Here is a 22,969-nt window from a genome sequence, read left to right as displayed (position 1 = left end):
TCGCCGCCATCTTGCTAAAGGAGGGGCAGAGATGGTGGGAGAAGGAAGAATCTGGGAGGGAATGCTTGTAGGAGGCTCGCGATGTGGCCGTAGCGGAGGAGCGTGGGAGTGTAGCGCGACCTCGCGTGGCAGAAGGAGCTGAAGACCTCGTCTTGGTAAAGAGAGCCCTGAGCTCGGGTTGGCCTCCGCCACGGAGACCCCATAACAAGGTGGCGCCTGCTGTGGGCCAGTGTACGGGAGAGCGAGCGCCCCCTCGGGCCGGGGTGCCGCCAGGCCTGAGCTCAGAGCCAGAGCCGCTGCAGAAATGGGGAGAGAGTTGGGAAGTGTAGGGCGCCTTCTCCACGCCCCTGCCTTCTGGTGGAATTTGAGCTTTGGCCCTGTTCCCGGGAGAGGCCCTGTTTGGTGCAGGGCACAGAGTGTCAACAGTTCTTTGGACTCCGTATGTCCTTGAGGTTGGTCCCAGTGTAGCCTACTCGCTCCTCACTTTGAGCAAAGCTCCAAGAGACCTCACTTTCCCTTCCAGTCCTTTCCCTGGCCTCCCACCCGTCCACTTCTGAATTTTGGATGTCTTCTAAGATGTCATGCCTCCTCCGAAAGGAATGTTGCACAGTATGTTCAGACTTTGCAGAATCAAAGCAGTGAATCCATAGGCGAGGAATTTCAGACCAACGAATGGGGAGATATAGAAGGATAAGGGGAAGGAGCGTATCATAAAGTGGAGTAGGTGTAGTTTCCACAGAATCAGAGGCCCTCTTGGCATTGGCCTTTAGGATCCAGGCGCAGCCAATTTGGCCTCAGGGCTCTGTGACTTAGCTTGGAATGACTCCAGGATCACGGGCCTCTGGGATGCTTTGATTCTGCCTACTGGAAGCAAATCACCTCAGATGGCTGGAGAAATAAAACCTGATCACAACTATATGGGAGAAGTGCCTGGGCGGCTCAGTTGGTTAAGGGCCTGACTCTTGATTTCCACTCACGCGGTGATGTCATGGTTGGTGAGCTTGAGCTCCATATCTGCTGACAGTGCGGAGCCTGTTTGGGATTCTCTGCCTCGCTCTCTCTCTGCCCTTCCCCTGCTCATGGTCTTTCTCCCTCTCTCAAAAGTAAAGAAACATTGAAAATCAATCTTGGAGCATCTGCGTGGCTCAGTGGGTTAAGCGTCCGACTTCAGATCAGGTCATGATCTCATGGTTTGTAGATTTGAGCCTAGAGCCTGCTTGAGATTCTGTGCGTGTCTTTCTCTGTCCTTCCCCTGCTCGTGCTCTGACTCTTGTCTCTCATAAATAAATAAATGTTTAAAAAAATTTGTATGGGAGAAAGAAGGATCATTATTTTGCCCCATGACTCCAGATCCAATTATTTGTATATACCTTTCAAAATTGTTATGGAAGAGTGAATAGAAATTGAGAGCTGAAGGATGTGTAGTCAAATCGTTCTTAACCTTATTTAGTCACAAGCACCTTTATGAATCAGATGAAAATTTAGTCCCCTGTCTTCAGAAAAATGTCCACACACACAAAGGGAATTTTGCATATAATCCCAAGAGGTTCAAGAAGACAGTCAGTAGTTTTCTTAATTCAACATCTCTGAATCCCTGATCCAGCCTAATCCCCTTACTTTAAAAGGATAAGAAAACAAACCCAGAGAGAGGAAGTGATTTGTCCAAGGTCACAGAGTTTAGGAGAAGGGATTAAAACTCAAGTTTTCTGATTCCCAAATAGTCTTTATAATGGGCTATTTCTCACAGGCTACTCAAACTAGGTTGCTAAGCTGTATTTGGTGGCCCCCAAATGCCTTCAATAAAGAGATTTCTAACAAAACCTTTTCCCATTGGTTGGATTGAATGGAGCATGGCTAAATGCCTGTTACTCTTGCAAGGATAGAGCCTTGCAACGTACCCAGGCCTTTGTGATTTCAGATTGTAAATCTTGGAGGAAAAAAAAAAAAAGAATGTAAATCTCGGGCTCACTAAATTTTGGCTAGTAGAGCAAATTCAACTTTTGCTTTTGTTCCCACTTTCTCAAGTATGCCTGTATCCTTTGTGTCTGCAAGTATCTGATGTAGGAGGGATTGATAGTTCCATTTCTGTAGTGAGAAGCAAATCCAGGAAGGGTGAAGATTATAGCACAAGTACATGGTAGAACCAAGAGCTGAGCCCTGGTTTTTTGTGTTTTTGTTTTATTTTGAGAGAGAGAGTGAGAACACACGTGGGGTAGAGAGGGAGAGAGAATTCAAGCAGGCTCCACACCATCAGCATAGAGCCCGGCGCCAGGCTTGAACTGACGAACCGTGAGATCATGACCCAAGCTGAAATCAAGAGACGCTTAACCGACTGAGCCACCCTGGCGTCCTGTGAGCCCTGGTATCTTGACCCCGAGCTCCTGCATATTTTCTACCAGATGATTCTGTAGACTCCATACCTTTGTTCCTAAATACAGATGCAAAAAACTAGGTGTATAGATGGATTGACAGATGGATACATGGGCCTATCTCTGATCAAATAAATCAGAATCTATGAAAATGAGGCCAGGTTTGAAAACCGTTCCACTGTGTTGTCAGAAACAAACCTAAATCCAGGTGAGTTAACAATTTCATCGATCTGGGGAGGCCGTTTTGTGTAATGGAGTGAGGTGTGTGTTTGTTTGATTTTGAGTTTGAGCTTTTGAGTCAGCTATACCTGTATTCAAATTTAATAGTTACTTACTTGGCTAGTAACTGTTTCTTTGGGTTATATATGATGATAAATAAAATAATACATGTAGAGATAAAGATATGTAGTAGTAAATGTTACTTGTCTCCTTTCTGCCTTCTATATTATCTCTGAACACATAAGTTTGGGAAGCAGAAATTCCTGGGTTCTTCTCTATCTTGCGATTGGGAGGTTGGGCAGAAGTTGTTTGAGTGCCCTGCAAGATGACCCCCACACTCTGCATCCAGAATGATGAAGGAGGGAGCAAAAATCAGTTTCCTTAGCCGGGTCCTCCAAACTGTACCTTGTGGCCTGCTTCATTGGAATTTGAGTACTTTCAGGGGAATTACCAAGTAGTACATATGACTGTGGACTAGTGAATGCTCCTCTGTTTTTGCTTCAAGTTTCCCCCTTGCTGCAAGGAAAAGCCTCTGGAGGTTCTAGGGGTCACAGATGTGACTTGGAAAATCCCCAAAGGTCCTAGGATTCTCTAGGAGCCAAAGAAACCGGAGGCTGGGAAGGAGACATGGCACTGGGAGGCTCTACCCCTAATACCTGTGGACTAGTGGGACTATGCTGTGGGCGTGGGTCTGGCAAAGTGAGACATGCGACCCCAGCTGCTGATCACCTGACTACTTGCTCTGGTTTGGGGGAGAAGTCCCAGTGGTTGGTCTGCAGAAACTCTGGGGCAATAGTGCCTACAGGTTTTGGTCTTTTCCCATTTTCCTCTCCCTTCCCCTCCTCATGGGGGGAGGCTCCTGAACCCCTGTAACCTGGAGGGGTAGCTCTGGCAGTAAAGCAATAGTAATGCTTCCTCCTTTTCTACTTGAGATAAAGGAGCTGACTCCCTGGCTTGGAGGAGATGGCGCCCCGATCTGCTTGCTCAGCAGCTGGCGCTAGCCTGGGTCAAAAGAACTCCAGATGGGGCTTGTGTGTGGTCTCAGGTCCTGGACTGCAGAGAGACTGGGGTGTCAGAAGAGGGAGCTGAGGATCAGGAGTAGATGAGAGAGGCCTTTTCCAACTCCCTGAAGGTAGGTCACCAAGCCCCAGTCCAATGTTACACCCCAGGTTCCTTGTATCCAGGTGTTTCAGTGACATATCTGACTATCCCAGGCTGAAGCTCCTGGGGTGGGGAAAGACAGAGGAGGGAACTGGGTGGATGATGTGGGTGGTGGGACAGAACAGTTCTACTTTCCCAGGGGTTGGAGTCCCTGGTGTCTGCTTTTCCAGGACAGCTGGGGCCTTGTGAAAATCTGGAGAGGAAGATGTGCAAGAGGAATGGAGAGCCTTGTGCTCATGACTCAGAGATGTTCAGACAAGGGTGGTGGCCTCATGAAGGGATGACCTTGTGATAAGGGGGAACAAGAGCTAAAGCTGGAGGCAGAACTTTGAGATGGGGGGTGTCAGAGGGGCTTTTCTTAAATGTGAAAGTGAATACATGGGCAGATTTTGCAACACCACCCAGCCTGCTGTCTTCTCAAGCCTCTGCTCCCCCCCCCCCCCACCCCTCCGCCTGTTCCCCCGCCCCACCCTGTGCTTCCTCCCATCTTTCACCAAGCTCCCTTTCTGTTTCTGCTTTCCCTGGCCTTCTCCCATTCTGTTCTGCCACACCCTCTGTCTGCTCTGTCCCCGTTCCTCTCTTCCCTGGTGCCCGTTCATCTGTTTCCATCCTCCTGGCTGCCTGCCCTGGCCTTCTGTCCTTCTATCCTTTAATGTGGGGCCCATGGGAACTGGAGTTCACAGCAAAACAGGAAGAGCCTGTGAGCAGGAAACTGGGAGCGGGGCAGGGGGTGAACAACCAGCAGTAACCTCAGCCTCCCACATCTGGACTGAAGCATCCCCAGCGCTCACTGTCCCTCCCACAGCAGCCCACCAACCCTAGCTTCTTCCATCCATCTTAGTGCTTCACTGGTCCAGCCGATCTGAGAGGCAACCAGACAGGAGCATCCTGGACCCCGACACAGGAGAAAGAAAGAGCACAGGAGTGCTCACTGGAGTGAGGACATCTGGATTTTGATCCCAAGCTTGGCCACTAACTGTGTGGTCTTGGAAAAGGCTCTCCTATGAGTTCAGTGTTCTCTGTAAAATGGTGCCCCTGTTATTTGCCCTCCCTCCCTCTCGAAGTTGCTTTAAGGACCAAAGAGATAGCGAAACAGGCACTGGGAGGTTCAGTGTGAGATTCCAGGTGATGGGAAGACCTATACACCAAAGGATTGGGAAGTTAATGATAGCTGCTACCATTTCTTGAACAGTTACTGCCAGACATTGTGCAACGATATGTCGCTTACTTCTCATGACAACCTTATGTAGCTAAAACCATTATTGTTATCATCCCTATTTTAAAGGTAGGTAAATTAGTTCAGAAACATTATGTAGCGTATTTAATTGCAATCAGACAGCTAACAAGAGGCAGAGGCAAAGCCAGGATTTGAACCCAAAACCAGAGCCCAGAGCTCAAGTGCTAAACAACATGATGAGATGAAAGTGACTAGAGTTAACAAGTACAGAAGAGGATCATATAATTTTTCTTATTTAAGAAAGAGGAACATAGTACCTCCTCTGTTGCCTACTCTATGCTAGGCCCTGTTCCATGGGCTACAGGGGAGATAAAATCAATTAAACATGGTATCTACCTTCAGGGATGTAGCTCATTTTCCAGGCCACAGGGCAGGATAACTACGGCTATAGTCTCAGTACATCCTGGTTAGAAGCTACCTTCACTTCAGATGGAGTGCTTCCCAAATATGAGAACCTGCATTCCTTCCCAGGTCCATCCTGGGCTGGCACCTAAGTCACCTGCCATCCCCACCCCTACCTCCATGCCAGGCCTGCCATTGCTCCTCTCTCTCCTGGCCTCTTCACATTTCGGTGGCCCCCTACAGGGCACCCACATTCAGAGACTCCCTGGAAGGAAAAGCACCTGCCTTTCCACCCCTGGAGTTACACCAGCTTGGCTGAGGCCCGGGGCTGGTGGGGAGAGCTTTTTGGCCCCTTCCCAGAGGCAGGGGAAGAGGAGGAGGGTGGCTGGGAAAGCAGGCTGGGGCTCGATGTCGCAATTCCGGGCAGTGCAGGGACCTTTGCTCTACGAGGTGTCTATGGAGGGGAGGGAACACCGACTCTGGAGGCTGCTGGGATTGGGGTGGGGGTGCCTGGGAGGCCGTCCTTCTGTAAGAGCAGCTAAGAGGCACCGGGGTGAGGAGAGGAAGGGGAGAGACGTGGAACTGGGCTGGTCTACAGGGAAATGCGACTGTCATGGTTGGGGGCAGGGGAGCAGGGGTGAGGCTGGGCTGAGGGGTGGCGGGCTGGGGAGGAGTCAGCATGGTGGGGAAGCTGCCCTGTGGGTGTGGGGGACGGCGGCCAGGGTTCTGGTCAGTCGTCTCCAGTCTGCCTAGCAGGAAGGAGAAGTGGCCCGACCCCTCGGCAGTCCCTCCCCTCAGCCTCTCCCCACATTACTTTCCTGGGGCTCCGGTCCCTCACTTGCTCAGCTCCGGCTCCTCCGCCAGCCAGCGAAGCCTCTGGACGGGGGATTGCACCATCCTCCTCTCTCAGCAAGGGGGCTCCAGAGACTGTCCCAGCCAGGAAGTCCGGCGGCCTGGGGATTCGGTGGGTCTGCTCCTCAGCACTGGCCTGGGGCTGTGTGTGTAAGTCTAAGGTGAGAGGGAGGTTACCCTGTAGATCTTAGAAGGTGGTCTCTGGGGAGAACTGAAGGATGATGGTGGTAATGGCAGCCCAGGCAGCAACAGGATTCTATTTAGGTCCCAGCATAACTCCTGGGGGGTTCTGGGGCAGGGGGGTCGTGGCTGTGAACTGGGGCCACTCCCATAGGCAGGAGGTTTGTGCCGGGACCCTGGAAAGTGACAGCAGTGAGGTTGTCTAAGAAGAAGTGAGTTTTACTGTGTGAGTGAGCCACCGTCCCATGCCCTTGTCCTGGCCAACTTTGGCAGTTCCCAATGCTGTCCTTACTTTGGAGTAAGACGAAGGTGTTCTGACAGAAGCTGGGCAGATTGCCCAAACACTCTGTGATGTTCTGGAAGGGTCCTTGGGAAGAAGTGGCATGGTGACCGACAGCTAAGACTTTGGAGTCAGACCAGAATTGGAATCTTGGTTCTACCATTGCCTAACTGTGTAGCCATTGGCAATTTACTTAATCTCTTTGAACCTCAGTTTCCTGATCTGTAAAATTAGGTTAAGAATAGTCATGATATTGGGGTTCCTGGGTGGCTCAGTCAGCTAATCGTCCGACTCTTGATTTCGGCTCAGGTTATGATCTCATGGTTCGTGAGTTTGAGCCTCGCAAGGAGCTCTGTGTTGATGACGTGAAGCCTGCTTGGGATTCTGTCTCTCCTCTCTGACCCTCACCTGCTTGTGCTGTCTATCTGTCTCTCTCAAAATAAATAAATAAACGTAAAAAAGAAAGAATAGTCATGACATTATAAGAACATTGAGAAAAAGGCATATAAAGCCTTAGAACAGGCTGATATGTACATATACAGCAAGCAAGTAAATGTTAGTGGATATATTAGTATTGATGGGATCAGGAGGAGAAAGTTGCTGAGGCCAGAAAGGAGCCCAGTTCTGAAGACTGTAACACGGATCGTTCCTGCAGGAGGGTCCCTTGGTAATGTCCAGGGCTCCAGGAAGAGATGTCCTTGTGGCTGGAGGCCCCTGTGCCTGATGCTTCTCCTGGTAAGCTGCTTCATTCCAGCCCTCCCCCCTGAGCCCACATCTCAGCTCCTCTCCTCCCTCAGGAATCAGCCTCCTTCACTACTTGCCTTCTGCCATCCCCCAGAGAGCAGTCCAGAGTCGTTCTCGGTATTGCTTGCCTCCTTCTGCCCAGACTCCTTCTACACTGGTGCTGGTGTCGTTCCTTCTCAATCTGGGCTTGCTGCTGCGAACAGCTGGCATGTCCAGGGCTTAGCAGCACTGGCTTTGAAGAGCTCTGTCTGATCTCTGAAATGGATGCATGTCAGCCTCTCAAGGGGAAAGAGGTTAACATCCTCTTTTAAGATATTGAGGTACAGGGGACTGTAAGTGACTAGCCCTCAAGCCCACATGAACCCCAGGGTCCTGAAGCCTGAGGCAACATTTTGCTGCCCTCTAGGGGTAGAGATAAGTTTGTGGTTTCCCAGAAGGATGCTGAGGAAGTGGATGGGAGGGACCTGAGAGACCCCCTTGTGCCTCTGTTTTGGGCCTAGACTCTGCAGTGGAGCTGTGGGAGCCAGATGTACAAGATGCAAGCGGCCAGGCACTGGGAGGCAGCAACTGCATCCTCAGGGAGGAAGCCAGCACGCCCCAATCAGCCAGGGGTTCCCTGGGGGCAGGGCTGGAGGCAGCAGAGCCCACAGTCCTACTCCCTGGGGTGGATACCCCTCCAGAGTCTACAGGTGAGGAGTTATTGGATTTGGAGGAGGCAGGGGCTCCCTGGATCTGGGAGAAGTACCTTAGGGCTGCTTACCTGATAAGATCATGGTTCAGTCCAAAAGCTTTGGATTCAACTAGGCCTTAGTGATCTAAATGTGAATTTTGTCTCTACCTTAGGCCTTTCTGAGCCTCAGTTTCCTTATTTGTAAAACAGAAGGAATAGCAGTATTATCACTTCTCAGCCTTTTGGCTAAGATCAAGTGTAGCATCTGTTCTTACCAGTTTAATAATAGTATCTATCTGAAGCTAAAACATGGAAAGAGCCTAAGTGTCCATCAACAGATGAATGGATCAAGAAGATGTGGTTTATCTATACCATGGAATACTACATGGCAATGAGAAACAATGAAATCTGGCCATGTGTAGCAACACGGATGGACCTTGAGGGTGTTATGCTGAGCGAAATAAGTCAGGCAGAGATGGACAAATATCATATGTTTGCACGTATAGGAGGATTAGGAGGAACTTGACGGAGGAACAAGGGGGAGAAGAAGGGCGGAAATGGTGGGGGAAAGGGAGAGAGGCAAACCATGAGAGACTCTTGAATGCTGACAAAAACTGAGGACTGATGGATGTGGGGGGGAGGGGGGGATGGGCATGGAGGAGGGCACTTTGGGGATGAGCACTGAGTATTATGTAGAAACTAATTTGACAATAAACTATTTGTTAAAAAAAATAAATAAATAAAGAAAAAAAATAAACAATAGAATATTTAAAAAAAAAATAGTATCTATCTGCTATGGCTGTTGTCAGGATGGATCAATGCATATAAAGGCTCAGTACCTAGGACATAATAGCACTTCGCATATGAGAGTTACTTTCTCATAACAGACTAGACAGTGTACAGGGAAGGGAATGAAGGTCACTGAGTGCTCAGGGCAGTGGCCATCTGGGCACCAAGCTTTTTTCTTGGAGAAGAACATTAAGGCTCTTCCCTGTATCCAGAGCTCCGTCCGCAAAAACGAAAAAAGGGGCCGGCCCCCAAAATGCTGGGGAATGAGCTGTGCAGTGTGTGTGGGGACAAGGCCTCCGGCTTCCACTACAACGTGCTGAGCTGTGAGGGCTGCAAGGGATTCTTCCGCCGCAGTGTCATCAAAGGGGCACGCTATGTCTGCCACAGTGGGGGCCACTGCCCCATGGACACCTATATGCGTCGCAAGTGCCAGGAGTGTCGCCTTCGAAAATGCCGCCAGGCTGGCATGCGGGAAGAGTGTGAGTGTCTGGGGGCAGGAGTGGGGGAGGAGGCTTCTGGGAAAGGGGTGCCAGGGTGTGAGGGTAGAGCCTCCAGGGCCTTCCTATGTGGTCCCTAAGTACAGATTAAAATCTCTTCCTTACGTTTACCCAATGCTCTCTGCTTTTCTGGAGTCTCAAACTGCCCCTCTGCCCCATCCTTGCTTCCTGTCTCCCCCTTTCCTTCCCTCCTCACTTCCGGTCTGTCCTTAGGTGTCTTGTCAGAAGAGCAGATCCGCCTAAAGAAACTGAAGCGGCAAGAGGAAGAACAGGCTCAGGCCACATCCATGCCCCCAAGGGTGTCCTCACCCCCACAAGTCCTGCCCCAGCTCAGCCCAGAGCAGCGGGGCATGATTGAGAAACTGGTGGCTGCCCAACAACAGTGTAACAGACGTTCTTTCTCTGATCGGCTCCGAGTCACGGTAACTGAGGGAGCTGGGGACAGGTGGCTGTACCCAGGGCACGGTTGGCTTCTTGATATCCGACTCAGTATAGTTTGTGTTTTCCATCCTTGCCCTTCTGGGTAGCCTTGGCCCATGGCACCAGATCCCCAGAGCCGGGAGGCCCGTCAGCAGCGCTTTGCCCACTTCACCGAGCTGGCCATCGTCTCTGTGCAGGAGATCGTTGATTTTGCCAAACAGCTGCCTGGCTTCCTTCAGCTCAGCCGGGAGGACCAGATCGCCCTGCTGAAGACCTCTGCAATCGAGGTGGCTGGCCAGGCCGAGGGGTGACAGGAGGACTGGGGTGGGATTGTCTCCGGCAGGGGCTTCCAGACAGCCGAGTGGGGAGTGAGAGTGTTTCATGCCGAGACCAGCCTGCTGAGTCCCTGTTTGAGGTCTGCTGTTGTGTGCAGGTGATGCTCCTGGAGACATCTCGGAGGTACAACCCTGGCAGTGAGAGTATCACCTTTCTCAAGGACTTCAGTTACAACCGGGAAGACTTTGCAAAGGCAGGTGAGAACTGAGATCAACAAAAGGTTTGGGCTGGATGGAGAGACACTTTTGGTCTTTGGGCTCACAGTGACTACAGAGACATGGGCCCAGGCTTTGGGTGGCTGTTCAGGGAAGGCTCCTCCTGTTTTCCCAAGATAGGAAGTTGGAATGGTGATCGGCCTCTCTCAGCTGCTCTCTGTCCTCTGTTGCATTTGGCCACTGGTTCTCAAACAGCATTCTAAGGAATCTGAGGTGGGGGTTCTGTGGAAATGTCACCTTGGAGGAGGGACAGAGAGGCACAGGAATGTCCATCCTTACTTGAACCAAACAAGAAATTCCATTTAATACTGTGCTTCTGGTGTTTTGCCTTAAGAAAAGATTTTGCACCGAGCCTTTTAGTACTTAATAAGGAACTCAGTCGTGTCCTTTAAGGAACCTGTGAACCGATTTCCCCCTACGCTTTTTCCAGTTGCTTTTTCTGATGAGTTGTGGAATGGAAGCTGAAACATGGCAACTTTAGGGCCATTTTAGGTTAAGAGTGAACACTCCCATCCCCATGCTGTATTATACTTGGAACATTTCCTCCAAGAATTCACTCACAGCGCTGCTCTTTGGTTCTTGCTTGCAGGCAAAGCAGTGTGGGTTTCCTCATATTCAGTTGCTGGTAATGTTTGTGTCATGCGAGTGGAGTGGGCAAGAATGGATGTGGCTCAGGGGGGTTTGGAGGGACTGGATTTCGGCTCAACAGGAGACCAAATAGTTTAACACCTGCGTGAGTGGGTCTGTAAAACAGGGCGGATGCCACAACTCCCTTCTCGGGGTTTGGTAAGTCCTGGTTTCCAGGGCAGAGCTCACTGTCTGGTGTCTGGTGACTCAGACCAGTTCATATGCCTCTTGTCCAGTACAGGCCACTCAGTGAGCTTTCTAGGAGGGCTGCCCTTAACTACAGAGCACAGCAGAGTGCTGTCGCATCTCCTGGCTTCTATGGCACTCTGTGTGCTGCTGGAGTGTATAGGCACCTAATGGGGCAATTTGAGGACTTTTTCCAGCTTTCAAAACCCAGCCCTGCTCCTTTTCTCTGCCTTTTCCCTAAGTGCTTATCATCCCAGGCATTCCCAAGCATGGCCTCCTCCTCCTCCCCCTCCTCCCTAACCTCCTTCTTTCTGAACCCCTCGCTGTTCTCATATCTGGGTGTTCCTGCAGCACTAGCAGGCTTGTGCCATCTGAATCTGCACCTATTTATAGATTCATTTATATAAGCAGTTTTGATGCCATCGTGTTTGCCTTCCATTTCTTTTTGTCAGCAAGGTCTTGGTGAGGAGGAGCAGGGACCTTCTTTTGTCAGGTCTCCGTCCCTCTCGACATCCACTACCATATGCTGCAGCCACTAATGATGTGGACTGATAGCATGAGCAGATGCACAGCCCATCTCCAGAACGTCCCCCTCCTCTCTGTACAAAGGGGCTGTTCAGCACAATCGGAGGCTCAACACCTTCTCAAGAAAGGCTTTATAAAATGGGGCTTGTCCATTAAATGTCTCAACACACACTTGATAAACATCAGGGTGAAAGTACAGGAAGTGACTAACCAAGAAGCCTCGAATGGAAAAGTTAGCAGATGGTTGCTAAAAGAAATCTGAGAAAGCTTAGGGGACAGGGTGGAGTGGGGGGAGACTGTGTGATGGGTGAAGTGTTCTTTATATGTCATGACTTTAGGTCATGGTTTGTTGAACTTCACTCTCCTCAGCAAGAAAACGGGCTCTATTTTTTTAATCTATTATTTATTTAACAGGCACTTTTATAGTAGTTACCATATGTGCCACGTTATTATAAGGATCCATGAGATAGGTACTGTTAGTATCCTCATTTTGCAGATGGAAAAACCAAGGCCCAGAGAGCTTAAATAACTTACCCAAGGTCACACAGTCCAATAAATGGTAGAGCCAGGACTCAAACCCAGGCAGTCTGATATAGTCCATACCCTCAACCTTATTGCTGTGTTCTTGCTGGGATGTGAAACATATTATCTCTAGTAGTCAAATAAGTAAGGCCTATTGCCAATGAAAAAGTTTTCCTTGTAAACAGAAACAAGAGTTGCCTCATTTCTAGTAATGTAAGGTCCTCAAGAATGCCAATAATAGGGTCATCCGGGTGGCTCAGTCGGTTAAGTGTCCAACTTCAGCTCAGATCATGATCTTGCAGTTTGTGGGTTCAAGCCCTGAGTCGGGCTCTGTGCTGACAGCTTGGAGTCTGGAGCCTGCTTTGGATTCTCTCTCTCTCTCTCTCTCTCTCTCTCTCTGACCTTCCCCTGCTCATGTTCTTTCTCAAAAATAAATAAACATAAAAAAAAAAGAATGCCAGTAATAGTTATTCTTGTCATTCAATTCAGCACCTCCTGTGTTGAATTGTGAGCACTACGTGCTTTGCATGCTTTATCATTTAGCCTTTTCAGCAGTCTTAGAAGTTCAGAAGTCTTTCAGAAGTCTTAGAGCCTCCCATCTCACAGATGAGGCTTAGAGAAGTTAAGAAACTTGCCTAACATTACACAGCAGAGCCCTGGAGACTTCTTCGTGAGTTCCCAATAGTTCCCCTAAGTTGAGGAGTTGGAGGAGACAAGGAAGCGCGTGCGGCTCGTGCTGCGTGCCCCAGCCTCCCTTCTTCCTGCCCAGGGCTGCAGGTGGAGTTCATCAACCCCATCTTCGAGTTCTCCAGAGCCATGAATGAGCTGCAGCTCAATGATGCCGAGTTTGCTCTGCTCATCGCCATCAGCATCTTCTCTGCAGGTGTGAGGAGGGGCAGGTGTGAGGAGGGGCAGGCGGGAAACGGAGCAAGAGACTTGCACCAAGAGGGGCTGCAGGCCCCATGGGGAGGGAATTGTGGGGGTGGAAGCCCATCTTGTGCTACTTTGGGAGATGCTGGGTGGGCCATGTCCCTATTTGGGGGGTCGTGATTTGGGGTATGGAACTAAGACCCTGGTCAGACCTGCTCCTCAACTCTGTTGGTGACCTATAGACCGGCCCAACGTGCAGGACCAGCTCCAGGTAGAGAGGCTACAACACACATACGTGGAGGCTCTGCACGCCTACGTCTCCATCCACCACCCCCACGTGAGTCTCACTATGGTGCCCCTTTGCGTCCTCCCCACAGGCTTATCCCGACACACCTGTTTTCCCCTCAAGACTCCTTCCCTGATTCCATCTTGCACAGACAATTCTGTACCTCTCCCACAACTCCCCTGCCCTTACCCCCTTCCCTGGGGAGAGACAGAAGCTGTATCTGCCCCTCTCCTTCCCCTAGGACCGACTGATGTTCCCAAGGATGCTAATGAAACTGGTGAGCCTCCGGACACTGAGCAGTGTTCATTCAGAGCAAGTGTTTGCACTGCGCCTGCAGGATAAAAAGCTTCCCCCGCTGCTCTCTGAGATCTGGGATGTGCACGAATGACTGTTCTTCCCCCGTGTCTTCTGTTTTCTGGGCTGGATGGCTGAGGTGCCTGGCTGCCTTCTACAGGTGGAGCTGAGAAGGGCAAACATTCCTGGGAGCTGGGCAAAGGAGATCCTCGTGTGGCATTAAAGGAGAGTCAAAGGGTTGGGAGTTTTGTGGCTGCTGGGGAGTAAGGGTCCTGCGAGAAGTGTCTCCATTTGAAGACTGTACTGACCCAACCAGACGGATGAACCTGGGGGCCCCTTTGCACAAGGTTCTCCAGGGCCCTGCCCCTCCTGCCTCCGCCACTTCCTGTTTTCCCCGCAGGGCCCCAAGAGAAATTCTCCACTGTCACTGCGGCTTGACAATGCCTCGGGGCTGCCTCACTGATAGGGCTGGCGCTGTCTGTACAGAAAGACCAAAAGGAAGATGGAAAGAGAGAAAAACATTTCTGGATTGGGGGTGGGGGCACGGCCATAGAGGAGGAAACCCTCCTTTAGAATCTACTTCCGGACTCAGAGGAGAGACAAGTCACAAGTGCCGGCCTGGGCAGTGAGGGGGGACTTCCTTTTACCAACCCGATGAGGATAAATGAAATGCTGAGGCTTAGATGCCCCTTCCCCTTTAATGACACAGGTGGGATTGTGTCGTCTAAGGGGGGTTTGGGGTAGGAGGTTGAATTTTCAGAACATCTCAGTGATGCACCTGTCTTCGTGGGCACAATCATAATGCCTCGGGTTTTCCGTTGGTACCTAAAAAAGAAGGCACAACAGTCCATCCTCGAGGCCTTGTGGGACAGAAAGAAAAGTACCCTGAGGCCAGGGTGGGGAGGGAGGCGGCCCTGCTGCGGGTTTGGCTTGTGGGAAGGGCGGGACTCCATTTCCCATCGGACACCGCGGCATCGTTCACACCCCCTTCGCTCTGCGCGCTCCCTTGTAGGTGAGACTGCGGCCGCGCCTTCCGGCCTCGGTGTCCCCCCGCCGTCCCTGAGTTGGTAGGCTCCACCTCCCCGGCCGCGGCTTTGCAGCACCGGCTGCTGGGCACTTCCAAGCCTCTTGCAGGGGGAGGAAGGGTGAGGTGTGGGGGACCCTCAGAAAGTCTGAAGAGCAGTTTCATCTTGAGGAGTCGCTTCCAGATTAACCTACATTTCGTCGAAATGGGCGCTATTACCTTGTCAAATTAAAATCTCTTTGTGCAAGCTGAACCAAAGGTATTCCTTTGGGTCCTCCCCGTGGCACGCTTGGCGCTGGGCTGGCCCGGCGCTCCCCTGCGCCTTCCCACTCCCACACGGATAGGTGTGTCGTAGCCGCCCTTCTCCCGAGGTTGGCTCCACCCTTCGGCGCTCTGCCTGGTGTAGACCTGTCCCCCCAGTGGTGCATGGTACAGCCCCAGACCCCCTCAACCTCTCCCTCCCTCACCCGCTCGGAGTGGTACGCGCCCCCCGGCCCTGGCAGACACGGAACTGGCGCGCGCTGGAAGCGGCGCCGGCGAGCGACCGACGCTCAGCTGCCAGGGGCAGTCTGGCTGGGCCTGGCCGGTTTCCCGAGGCTCGGGAGGTAGGAAGGTCCGGGCCACGCGGGGGTCCTGGAAGGGGAATTGGGACGGGACTCCCCGGGGCGGGGAGGGGGGAAGGAACGGGTTCTGGCAGGAAACAGGGGTTCTGGGGGGAAGCGGCCTCTGAGGAAGCCTTAAAGGAGTGTGTGTGCAAGGGGGGGGGGCGTGGGGTCTGGAGAGGAAGGGGAGTAGGTAGGGAAGGGGGCGGGGCTAGAAGTGACGGCGCTCAGGGCCAAGGACCCGGTGCCGGGCAGCCAGACCCAGCGCAGCTCGCCCCGGCTGGGCTCGATTCCTGCCGGGCGGGCGGGGGCGGGCGAGAACTGTCCAGCAGGTGAGGGGGCGGGCAGAGCTGTCCAGCCCCGGGGACCGAGGCGGGATAAGCACCTGGCGCGCGCGCGTGTGTGTATGTGTGTGTGCATCTTACATTTGATCACGATTTGGAGACCATGTTTGGTTCTTTGGGGGGGGGGGAATGGGGGGGTGTTTTAATACTGCTTGTTGGAGAGTCGAGAAACCATTTAATCTTCCTGCAACTGCTTCCATCCTCATCCTCGTGCATCTTTAAATTCTTCCTCTTCCTGTTCCCCCCTCTTCCCCAATCCTACCTATTGCCTGCCTTATTGCTCTCGTTCTTCCCGACGCTGACCGGTCTGTGCTGCTGATGCGCTTGCAAGGTCACTGCCTGGGTAGGAAGGGAGCGAGCCTCCTCTTGTGCTCACGTCAGCAAAGATGTCATATCGCTCTCCGGTTCCTGTGGTTTTACTATGACATTCTGCCCCAAACGAGGGACGAACCCAAAGGGTTGGTTAACGTGGCCATCGGTAGGCTGAAAAGACATAGAGAATTTAAAGGTCTGTGGATTCCAAATCTGCATCTGGAGGGAGTGGATGGTGATATAGGACTTCAGCAGATGGGTATGCGTTTTGGGGTTGATGCTTTTGGAATATAGGAGCTGGGAACCAGGGGCTCCCCATTAGTAACCATGGTTGAGGCTAGAGGCAGAGTCTGAGCCTGGGTTGGTATGAAGACAGGATGTGAGTTATAGGTGATGTTATATGGAGAGGAGAGAGAATGGAGAGAAAAGCCTTGGTTCGTGCTGCAGTCTGAATATCCAGGAGGTAATGGCTATTGTTGAGACATGAAACGTGGCTAAGCATCTAACCTATCAATACTGCTACAAGAGTCACGAGGTCTCAGGGTCCTCATGGCTCTTGAGGGACATGAACATTGCAGAGCATGATAATGACTTGAGTTTTATCAAATGCTTCTCAATGGGAGGGCTTGGATCCCACCAAGGCTAGAGGCCTGCTGCCCTAATATATCAGTAGAAGATACTTCAGGTGTGTGCTATTTGAGATTTTTGGCAAGAAAGGGCTCTTGATTTTCAGTGTAAACGTAGATTTCAAGGCTTAGCCTTGAGCTCCGGCCCTGTAAATTTGGTTTTACTTTAAGATACTTTGGCACTCATCCTAAGCATTTTGTGCACAATTATAAGACAAATTATGCTTTTACTCATGTCCTTTTCATTTCTCTGTTTCCTTCCCCTTCTTACTCTGCTTGGGAGGAGTTGAAACCAACTTTATAATAGTGCCCCACCTTCTGCAGTTTGCTCATGACTCCGTGGCCCTGGAGAGAACTAAAGGACTTTTTGGATGTTAGTGATACCTAGATGAGCATATGGCATGCTTAGAAACTTGGTTTTGGTTGTGTAGAAAGAAGATACCTCTCAGAATCCAGAACTAGGACAAAGTGCAAACCAAAGATAGGTGGGAAGAAGATAACCTATTAATTAGCAGGTGCTGTCAGTGGGAGAAGTGTCTCTAGATTCAAAAAGAATGAATTGTTATGGGCCCTGGCTGACTCTGGAGTAACAGCTGCTAGCACTGTGCGGTCACCGAGCAGGGGAGGGGCTGTGACTATGCTATAAATAGTTCTGGGAGCCAGAGTCGCCATGGAGACAAAACCGAATCCTATTACCTGCAGATCCTCTATTGGGAGCAACAGAAGGGAGGGGGTAGCATTTTGAGGATTTGAGAGGTATTGCAGAGCCATCTATTTATTATTAAGTAGGGAAGAAAAAAGATAGAACTTCTCATTCTCTAAATCGAATAGAATCTTCAGCATACAGGGAGCGTGCATGTCTGTACAGAAGTGCACACAGCCGCAGAGAAGAGAGTGGTGTGTGTGTAATGGGAATATCTGTGTGTGCAGTGAAGGAGGTCCTAGTGTGGCCATGTGTGGATCACAGAGGTAGAATTCTGTATGCACTGAGGTTAGCTTGTAGTGGAGTGAAACATTTTATTTAGAGACGTGTATGGAGACCCAATAGGATATAGATTGTAATTAAGACCATGTAAGCTCTTCCTGATTTTTGGTCTATGGTTTAGAAATTCCTCTGAGCACCCCTCCCTGTCCTTGCAGAAATCCTGTTATTTTTGCATCTAATTCTTAATTTCTATAAGAGATAGAAGGACAAAGTCTCATCTGTGTGTATTGTATCACTGATTCCAATCCTAGGACTAGAATAGAGGAAAAAAAGACTATGATTCAGCACCAAGGGCAGAGCTAGTAGCAGTAGCCAGTGAGCCCCTTTCTTGCTTGAAGAGGGAAGAAAAATGGTTTAGATGAAGCATTTGGGGCATGGATATTCTTCATTTGAGATTGCACAGGATACAGTTGCCCACTGTTGTTATTGTCTCTGCATTAATCATACAATTATGGTAGTTTCACACGAAGCTGAATGCAGCATGTTGGTATAGAAAATAATTAGGTTTTTGGGGCGCCTGGGTGGCTTAGTCGGTTAAGCGTCCAACTTTCGCTTAGGTCATGTTCTCGTGGTTCGTGGGTTCGAGCCCCGCGTCGGGCTCTGTGCTGACAGGGAGCTCAGAGCCTGGAGCCTATTTCAGAGTCTGTATCTCCCTCTCTCTCTGACCCTCCCCTGCTCTCTCTCTCGCTCTCTCTCTCTCTCTCTCTCTCTCTCCTAGAAATAAATAAAAAATATTTTAAAAAAATAATTAGGTTTTCATCTAGAGCTAGGAGTATAGATTAGTACTGATTAGAGTCTGGTTTGATACTGATTCAGCCTGGAGTGACTTAGTTTTTATTATCATAATGACAGTCCCAATTAGACTAACTAGCTCTGTTTTTTAGAAACAGAGCACCAGGACTAAGGCTGGAAATGGGCTGGTTTGTGGGGATGGGGAAGTGAACCGTTATTTATCCTACATTTTTAAAAGTTTATTTATTTATTTTGAGAGAGAGGGAGCACACATGCATGCAAGCATGAGCAGGGGAGGGGCAGAGAGAGAGAGAGAGGGAGAATCCCAAACAGGCTACACATGACCTGAGCAAAAATCCAGAGTTGGACCGCTTAACCGACTGAGCCACCCAGGCACCCCTGTCCTACTTCTTGACATTTATCCCTGTAGTTCAAAAGCTTAGACCAAGCTCTAGGGTAGGAAAAGTGTCATGTTTCCCCATCTTTACTACTAAAATGGAAGGCCTTCTGACCTATGACCGTGGGTGGAATGGAGCTGAGAGGGATAAATCCCTTATGCACAGCAGTGGATCTTATCAGTACTTTTTTTCCTATTAGACTTGAATTTTCAGATAATATCAGAATTCCTCCTGGGAACATTGACTCCTTGTGTGGTGCCTTGAAGTTTCTCTGAGATGAACTGATGAATTGGAACCATGGTGCAAAAGAAGAAACTCTGTCCTCGATTACTTGACTATCTAGTGATTGTAGGGGCCAGGTAACCAAGAAGAGACTGCTTTTTGTCTTGTCTTTTGGGATAACCACAGCATCTGTAATTATTCCCTTTTCCCATGCCCACATTGCTTTGCAGATGTCATTCTTCCTCTATTATTTTACCCTGATAGGAACATTGATGCCAGTAGTGAAAATAGCAGTCAGGTGGATTGAGAGCATTGGCCCAGAGGAATAGAGACAGAGCAAAACTGCCCTATCTAGCATCTTTGTGTTCTTGGGCAGATATACTCTGTATACTTCAGTTTCCTTATTTTATTTAAAAAAAAAAAAAAAAAGACACTGTGCTCTTTCTCAACCTACATACGCTCTTTTGGTAATTCGGTAGCTAATACACCCTTTAAAAGTGCTAATCATCTTAAGGTATTACTGATAATTCTATTGCTGCAATTTTCCTTGCAGGATAGGTATCTTCATGATAGTACAGACCTCATTTAGCCCCCCCAGCTAAATGTGGCAAGCAGCACCCAAGTTTCCCAAGGTCGTGCAGTAAGGTTACTTTATCCAAAATAGAATTTTGTGCTTTATTTCTGGACTGTGGTTAAAATTTGAAACAACATCCTACCCCTCCAGGCTGCTGAATTTGTCTTTATGTTCTTCAGGCACCCTAGCAGTGATAGTGTCGCCCAGACTCCGGAATTGCTACGGCGATACCCACTGGAGGACCACGCCGAGTTTCCCCTGCCCCCAGACGTCGTGTTCTTCTGCCAACCAGAGGGCTGTCTGAGTGTGCGGCAGCGGCGCATGAGCCTGCGGGATGACACTTCTTTCGTCTTCACCCTCACTGACAAGGACACCGGAGTCACGCGTTATGGCATCTGTGTTAACTTCTACCGCTCCTTCCAGAAGCGAATGCCTAAGGAGAAGGGGGAAGGTGGGGCAGGGTCCCGTGGGAAGGAAGGACCCCGTGCCACTTCTGCCCCAGAAGAAGTTGGCACAGAGAGTTCGGAGAGCGGCTTGTCCCTGCAGCCTCCCAGTGCTGACTCTGCCCCTGATGTGAGTCAGTCTCCTCGGGGCAAACCCCGGGCCAAGGCAGGAAGCCGTTCCCGCAACAGTACTCTGACATCCTTGTGTGTGCTCAGCCACTACCCCTTCTTCTCCACCTTCCGAGAGTGTCTGTACACCCTCAAACGCCTGGTGGACTGCTGCAGTGAGCGGCTGCTGGGCAAGAAACTAGGCATCCCTCGAGGCATACAAAGGTACACTTTGCCACTGATGGTCAAAAGAGAGGGAAGCATGGGGCGCCTGGGTGGCTCAGTCGGTTAAGCGGCTGACTTCGGCTCGGGTCATGATCTCGTGGTTCGTGAGTTTGAGCCTCGCGTCAGGCTCTGTGCTGACAGCTCGGAGCCTGGAGCCTGCTTCGAATTCTGTGACTCCCTCTCTCTCTGTCCCTCCCCAACTCTTACTCTATCTCTGTCTCTCAAAAATAAATAAACGTAAAAAAAAATTTTTTTTTACAAAGAGAGAAAGAAGTAGTTAGAGATGAGGAATAATTGGTGTGTGAGGGACAGGAAATTTCCTCTGAAGCCTGAGGTCCTTCATATAGCTAGAATGAAGTGTTGTCTTATATCTTGTTGTACATTTAAGAAAAAACTTTAAAAAAAAAAAAAAGAAGAAGCCTGAGGTCTCTCGTACCTTTTTAAGCATTTTTGTGTTAGTTCTTTCTAAGCGAAAGACAGCTGCAGAGTTAGACTTCCCACCATAATAATGTTTGGAGTTTGATGTTTCATGGCAGGCAGGACAGTAAGTCCTGCTGTGTATACATTCTTATGCTTGTTCTCACCCTTGTATATTCTCTCTGATCCTAGCTGAGCCAGAAGGGTGGACTTTCTCAGTTGTCAGCATTTTACTCTCTATGGTTACATTGGGTTGCTTTAGGGTATCAGCTCCTGGTGCTTATGCATCTGTTTCCTGCTGTCTGCTCCTCAGGGACACTATGTGGCGCATCTTTACTGGATCATTGCTAGTGGAGGAGAAGTCAAGTGCCCTTCTGCATGACCTTCGAGAGATTGAGGCCTGGATCTATCGATTGCTGCGCTCTCCGGTACCTGTTTCTGGGCAGAAGCGAGTAGACATCGAAGTCCTACCCCAGGAGCTCCAACAAGCACTGACCTTCGCTCTTCCAGACCCTTCTCGATTCACGCTAGTGGATTTCCCACTACACCTGCCCTTGGAGCTCCTGGGTGTGGAGGCCTGTCTTCAGGTGCTGACCTGCATCCTGTTAGAACACAAGGTGAGAGAGCCAGCTTTTTAGACCTTTGAGGACAGGGGCTACATCTTTTCGTCTTTTTGTCTCTAGAGGGTAACAAGATGCCAGATAGACGGCAGTACTCAGTAGGTGTGGGTTGAATTAAGATACTGTCAGTGAGATGTATTCAGAGTGTTTGCCACTCAGTTGAATTGTCCTTGGCTAGACTGAACTAATTCTCTGGAAATATCAGTAGTTCTAGTCTAATGAGTGGTCCTGGAATTGGGAGAAAAGTAAGGCATGAGGCAAGGATAATTGTGGAAACTATGCTCATGGAGCCCTATGCATGGTGAAATGGAAATTAAATTGTAGCGTTGGAAACAGTTTTCCCATAAGCCTTATTTAGGCTGTTGACGGATCCTGATGGTATGGCTCGTGGCAGGTGGTGCTCCAGTCCCGAGACTACAATGCCCTTTCCATGTCTGTGATGGCGTTTGTGGCGATGATCTACCCATTGGAATATATGTTTCCTGTAATCCCACTGCTGCCCACCTGCATGGCGTCGGCAGAACAGGTGAGTTTCAGGTGCTTTCTGGCTTTGTCACCTCTGTCTTACAACTCTGGCCAGCCCTGAGGGAGAACGCTCAATGCCAAGAAGCTGTAAATCAGTACTGGTCTTCAATTCCTTATTGTAAGTTCTTTGTCTGCAAAACATGACCCAACTTTGAGCTGATTTGATGGCAAAACCTGTGTTATTTATGGTTTTTACTTATCAAAGTAAATGTTAATCATTATAGGCTACTGGCTACGCTGCTGCACGTGTTACATAATGTATAGAATATACACTGTGGCCCTTCTAAAATCTGAAAAATTGTGAATACTGAAACATATCTTGGAAAAAACATTTCCAAGAGTTTTGGACAAGAGATTGTGGACCTGCATTTCCTCATCTAGAAAATCCTGATTCAGTAAATGACCAAAATAGGTTTAGTTTTTGCTTCTTACCCTCTTTTTTTTTTTTTTCCCCCTACAGCTACTGTTGGCTCCAACTCCATACATCATTGGGGTCCCTGCCAGCTTCTTCCTCTACAAACTGGACTTCAAAATGCCTGATGATGTATGGCTGGTGGATCTGGACAGCAATAGGGTGAGGTTCTTGGCTGAGATATTATAGAGTCCAGAATAGGATTGTGTTCTGTTTTTCTAGATTATTCCCAAGAGGGTCCTCAATTGGTAGGTGATTTACCTTGTGTGACTCCTTGATACAATTTTTTTTTAATGCTTAGCTTTTACTTTACTGGCTAATAGGCCCTTGGTTAGGACGAAAGGAGTACAAGATTTAGTTTTGCCAGAATGAAGTGCTGCCCTGCATCTAGGAGCAGGAGGCGCTGTGGTTGTGGGACCACGGCCTGTGGTGTAGGTCATCTCATGGTTTTCCTGGGGAATGGGTTCTAGTAAGACAGTGTCTTTCAGGCTTAAAAAGTACAGTAATATTCTGCGGTGTGAATATGTTCAAATTTTGGCAAGAAGCCCTTACATGTGTTTATTGTAAAACTTTAGAAAATACAAATAAGTGTAAAGAAATAAATGAAAACCAGGGGCAACAGGGTAGCTGCCAGTTAAGGGTCTGACTCTTGATTTTGGCTCAGGTGATGATCTCACCGTTCGTGGGTTTGAGCCCTGCTTTGGGCTTCATGCTGAGTGTGGAGCCTGCTTGGAATTCATTCTCTCTCCCTCTCCCTCCCCTTTCTGACTCCCCCCCCC

The 22,969-nt window shown here is 49.6% G+C and overlaps 2 protein-coding genes and 1 pseudogene across 56 annotated transcripts in view; all 3 read left to right on the top strand.

Annotated features, from left to right (window-relative positions):
* Positions 1 to 40: 40 nt before the first annotated feature.
* NR1H3 (nuclear receptor subfamily 1 group H member 3) lies at positions 41 to 13,861 on the top strand. Of its 6 annotated transcripts, XM_039226898.1 has the most exons (11): positions 5,867 to 5,881; positions 6,175 to 6,341; positions 7,296 to 7,375; positions 7,885 to 8,073; positions 9,056 to 9,322; positions 9,554 to 9,762; positions 9,868 to 10,047; positions 10,194 to 10,293; positions 12,941 to 13,054; positions 13,284 to 13,378; positions 13,569 to 13,861. In XM_039226898.1, the coding sequence occupies exons 3-11, from the start codon at positions 7,333 to 7,335 to the stop codon at positions 13,713 to 13,715; spliced, it is 1,344 nt and encodes a 447-aa protein (XP_039082829.1). In that variant the 5' UTR covers positions 5,867 to 5,881; positions 6,175 to 6,341; positions 7,296 to 7,332; the 3' UTR covers positions 13,716 to 13,861. The 6 variants fall into 6 exon arrangements, with proteins under 6 accessions (XP_039082832.1, XP_039082829.1, XP_039082831.1 ...); XM_039226901.1 differs by lacking the exons at positions 5,867 to 5,881; positions 6,175 to 6,341 and adding an exon at positions 41 to 155; XM_039226900.1 differs by lacking the exon at positions 5,867 to 5,881 and having other exon boundaries at positions 6,050 to 6,292.
* On the top strand, positions 8,281 to 8,378 carry LOC120228506 (annotated as a pseudogene).
* Positions 13,862 to 15,016: 1,155 nt separating the features above from the next.
* The window catches only part of MADD (MAP kinase activating death domain), a 42,023-nt gene continuing 34,070 nt past the window's right edge, over positions 15,017 to 22,969 (top strand). For all 50 annotated transcript variants that reach the window (XM_039226878.1, XM_039226877.1, XM_039226876.1 and 47 more), the window contains exons 1-6: positions 15,017 to 15,250; positions 18,844 to 19,003; positions 19,620 to 20,216; positions 20,947 to 21,250; positions 21,648 to 21,779; positions 22,239 to 22,352. In XM_039226878.1, coding sequence (XP_039082809.1) covers positions 18,942 to 19,003; positions 19,620 to 20,216; positions 20,947 to 21,250; positions 21,648 to 21,779; positions 22,239 to 22,352 — 1,209 coding nt within the window. In that variant the 5' untranslated portion in view covers positions 15,017 to 15,250; positions 18,844 to 18,941. The remainder of the gene's footprint in view (positions 15,251 to 18,843; positions 19,004 to 19,619; positions 20,217 to 20,946; positions 21,251 to 21,647; positions 21,780 to 22,238; positions 22,353 to 22,969) is intronic.

The sequence above is a fragment of the Hyaena hyaena genome, unplaced genomic scaffold (genome assembly GCF_003009895.1).
Source record: "Hyaena hyaena isolate Hyena2069 unplaced genomic scaffold, ASM300989v1 scaffold_23, whole genome shotgun sequence".
NCBI classification, from domain to species: Eukaryota; Metazoa; Chordata; class Mammalia; order Carnivora; family Hyaenidae; genus Hyaena; species Hyaena hyaena.
The sequence above is the reverse complement of the archived record's forward strand: the minus strand, read 5'-3'. Positions and strand labels throughout refer to the sequence as shown.

Coding starts and splice junctions, on each gene's coding strand:
- NR1H3 (XM_039226901.1), top strand. CDS start 7,333: ATGTCCTTGTGGCTGGAGGCCCCTGTGCCTGATGCTTCTCCTG. Junction 9,763..9,867: donor CTGATCGGCTCCGAGTCACG/GTAACTGAGGGA, acceptor CCTTCTGGGTAG/CCTTGGCCCATGGCACCAGA. Junction 10,048..10,193: donor TGAAGACCTCTGCAATCGAG/GTGGCTGGCCAG, acceptor TGTTGTGTGCAG/GTGATGCTCCTGGAGACATC.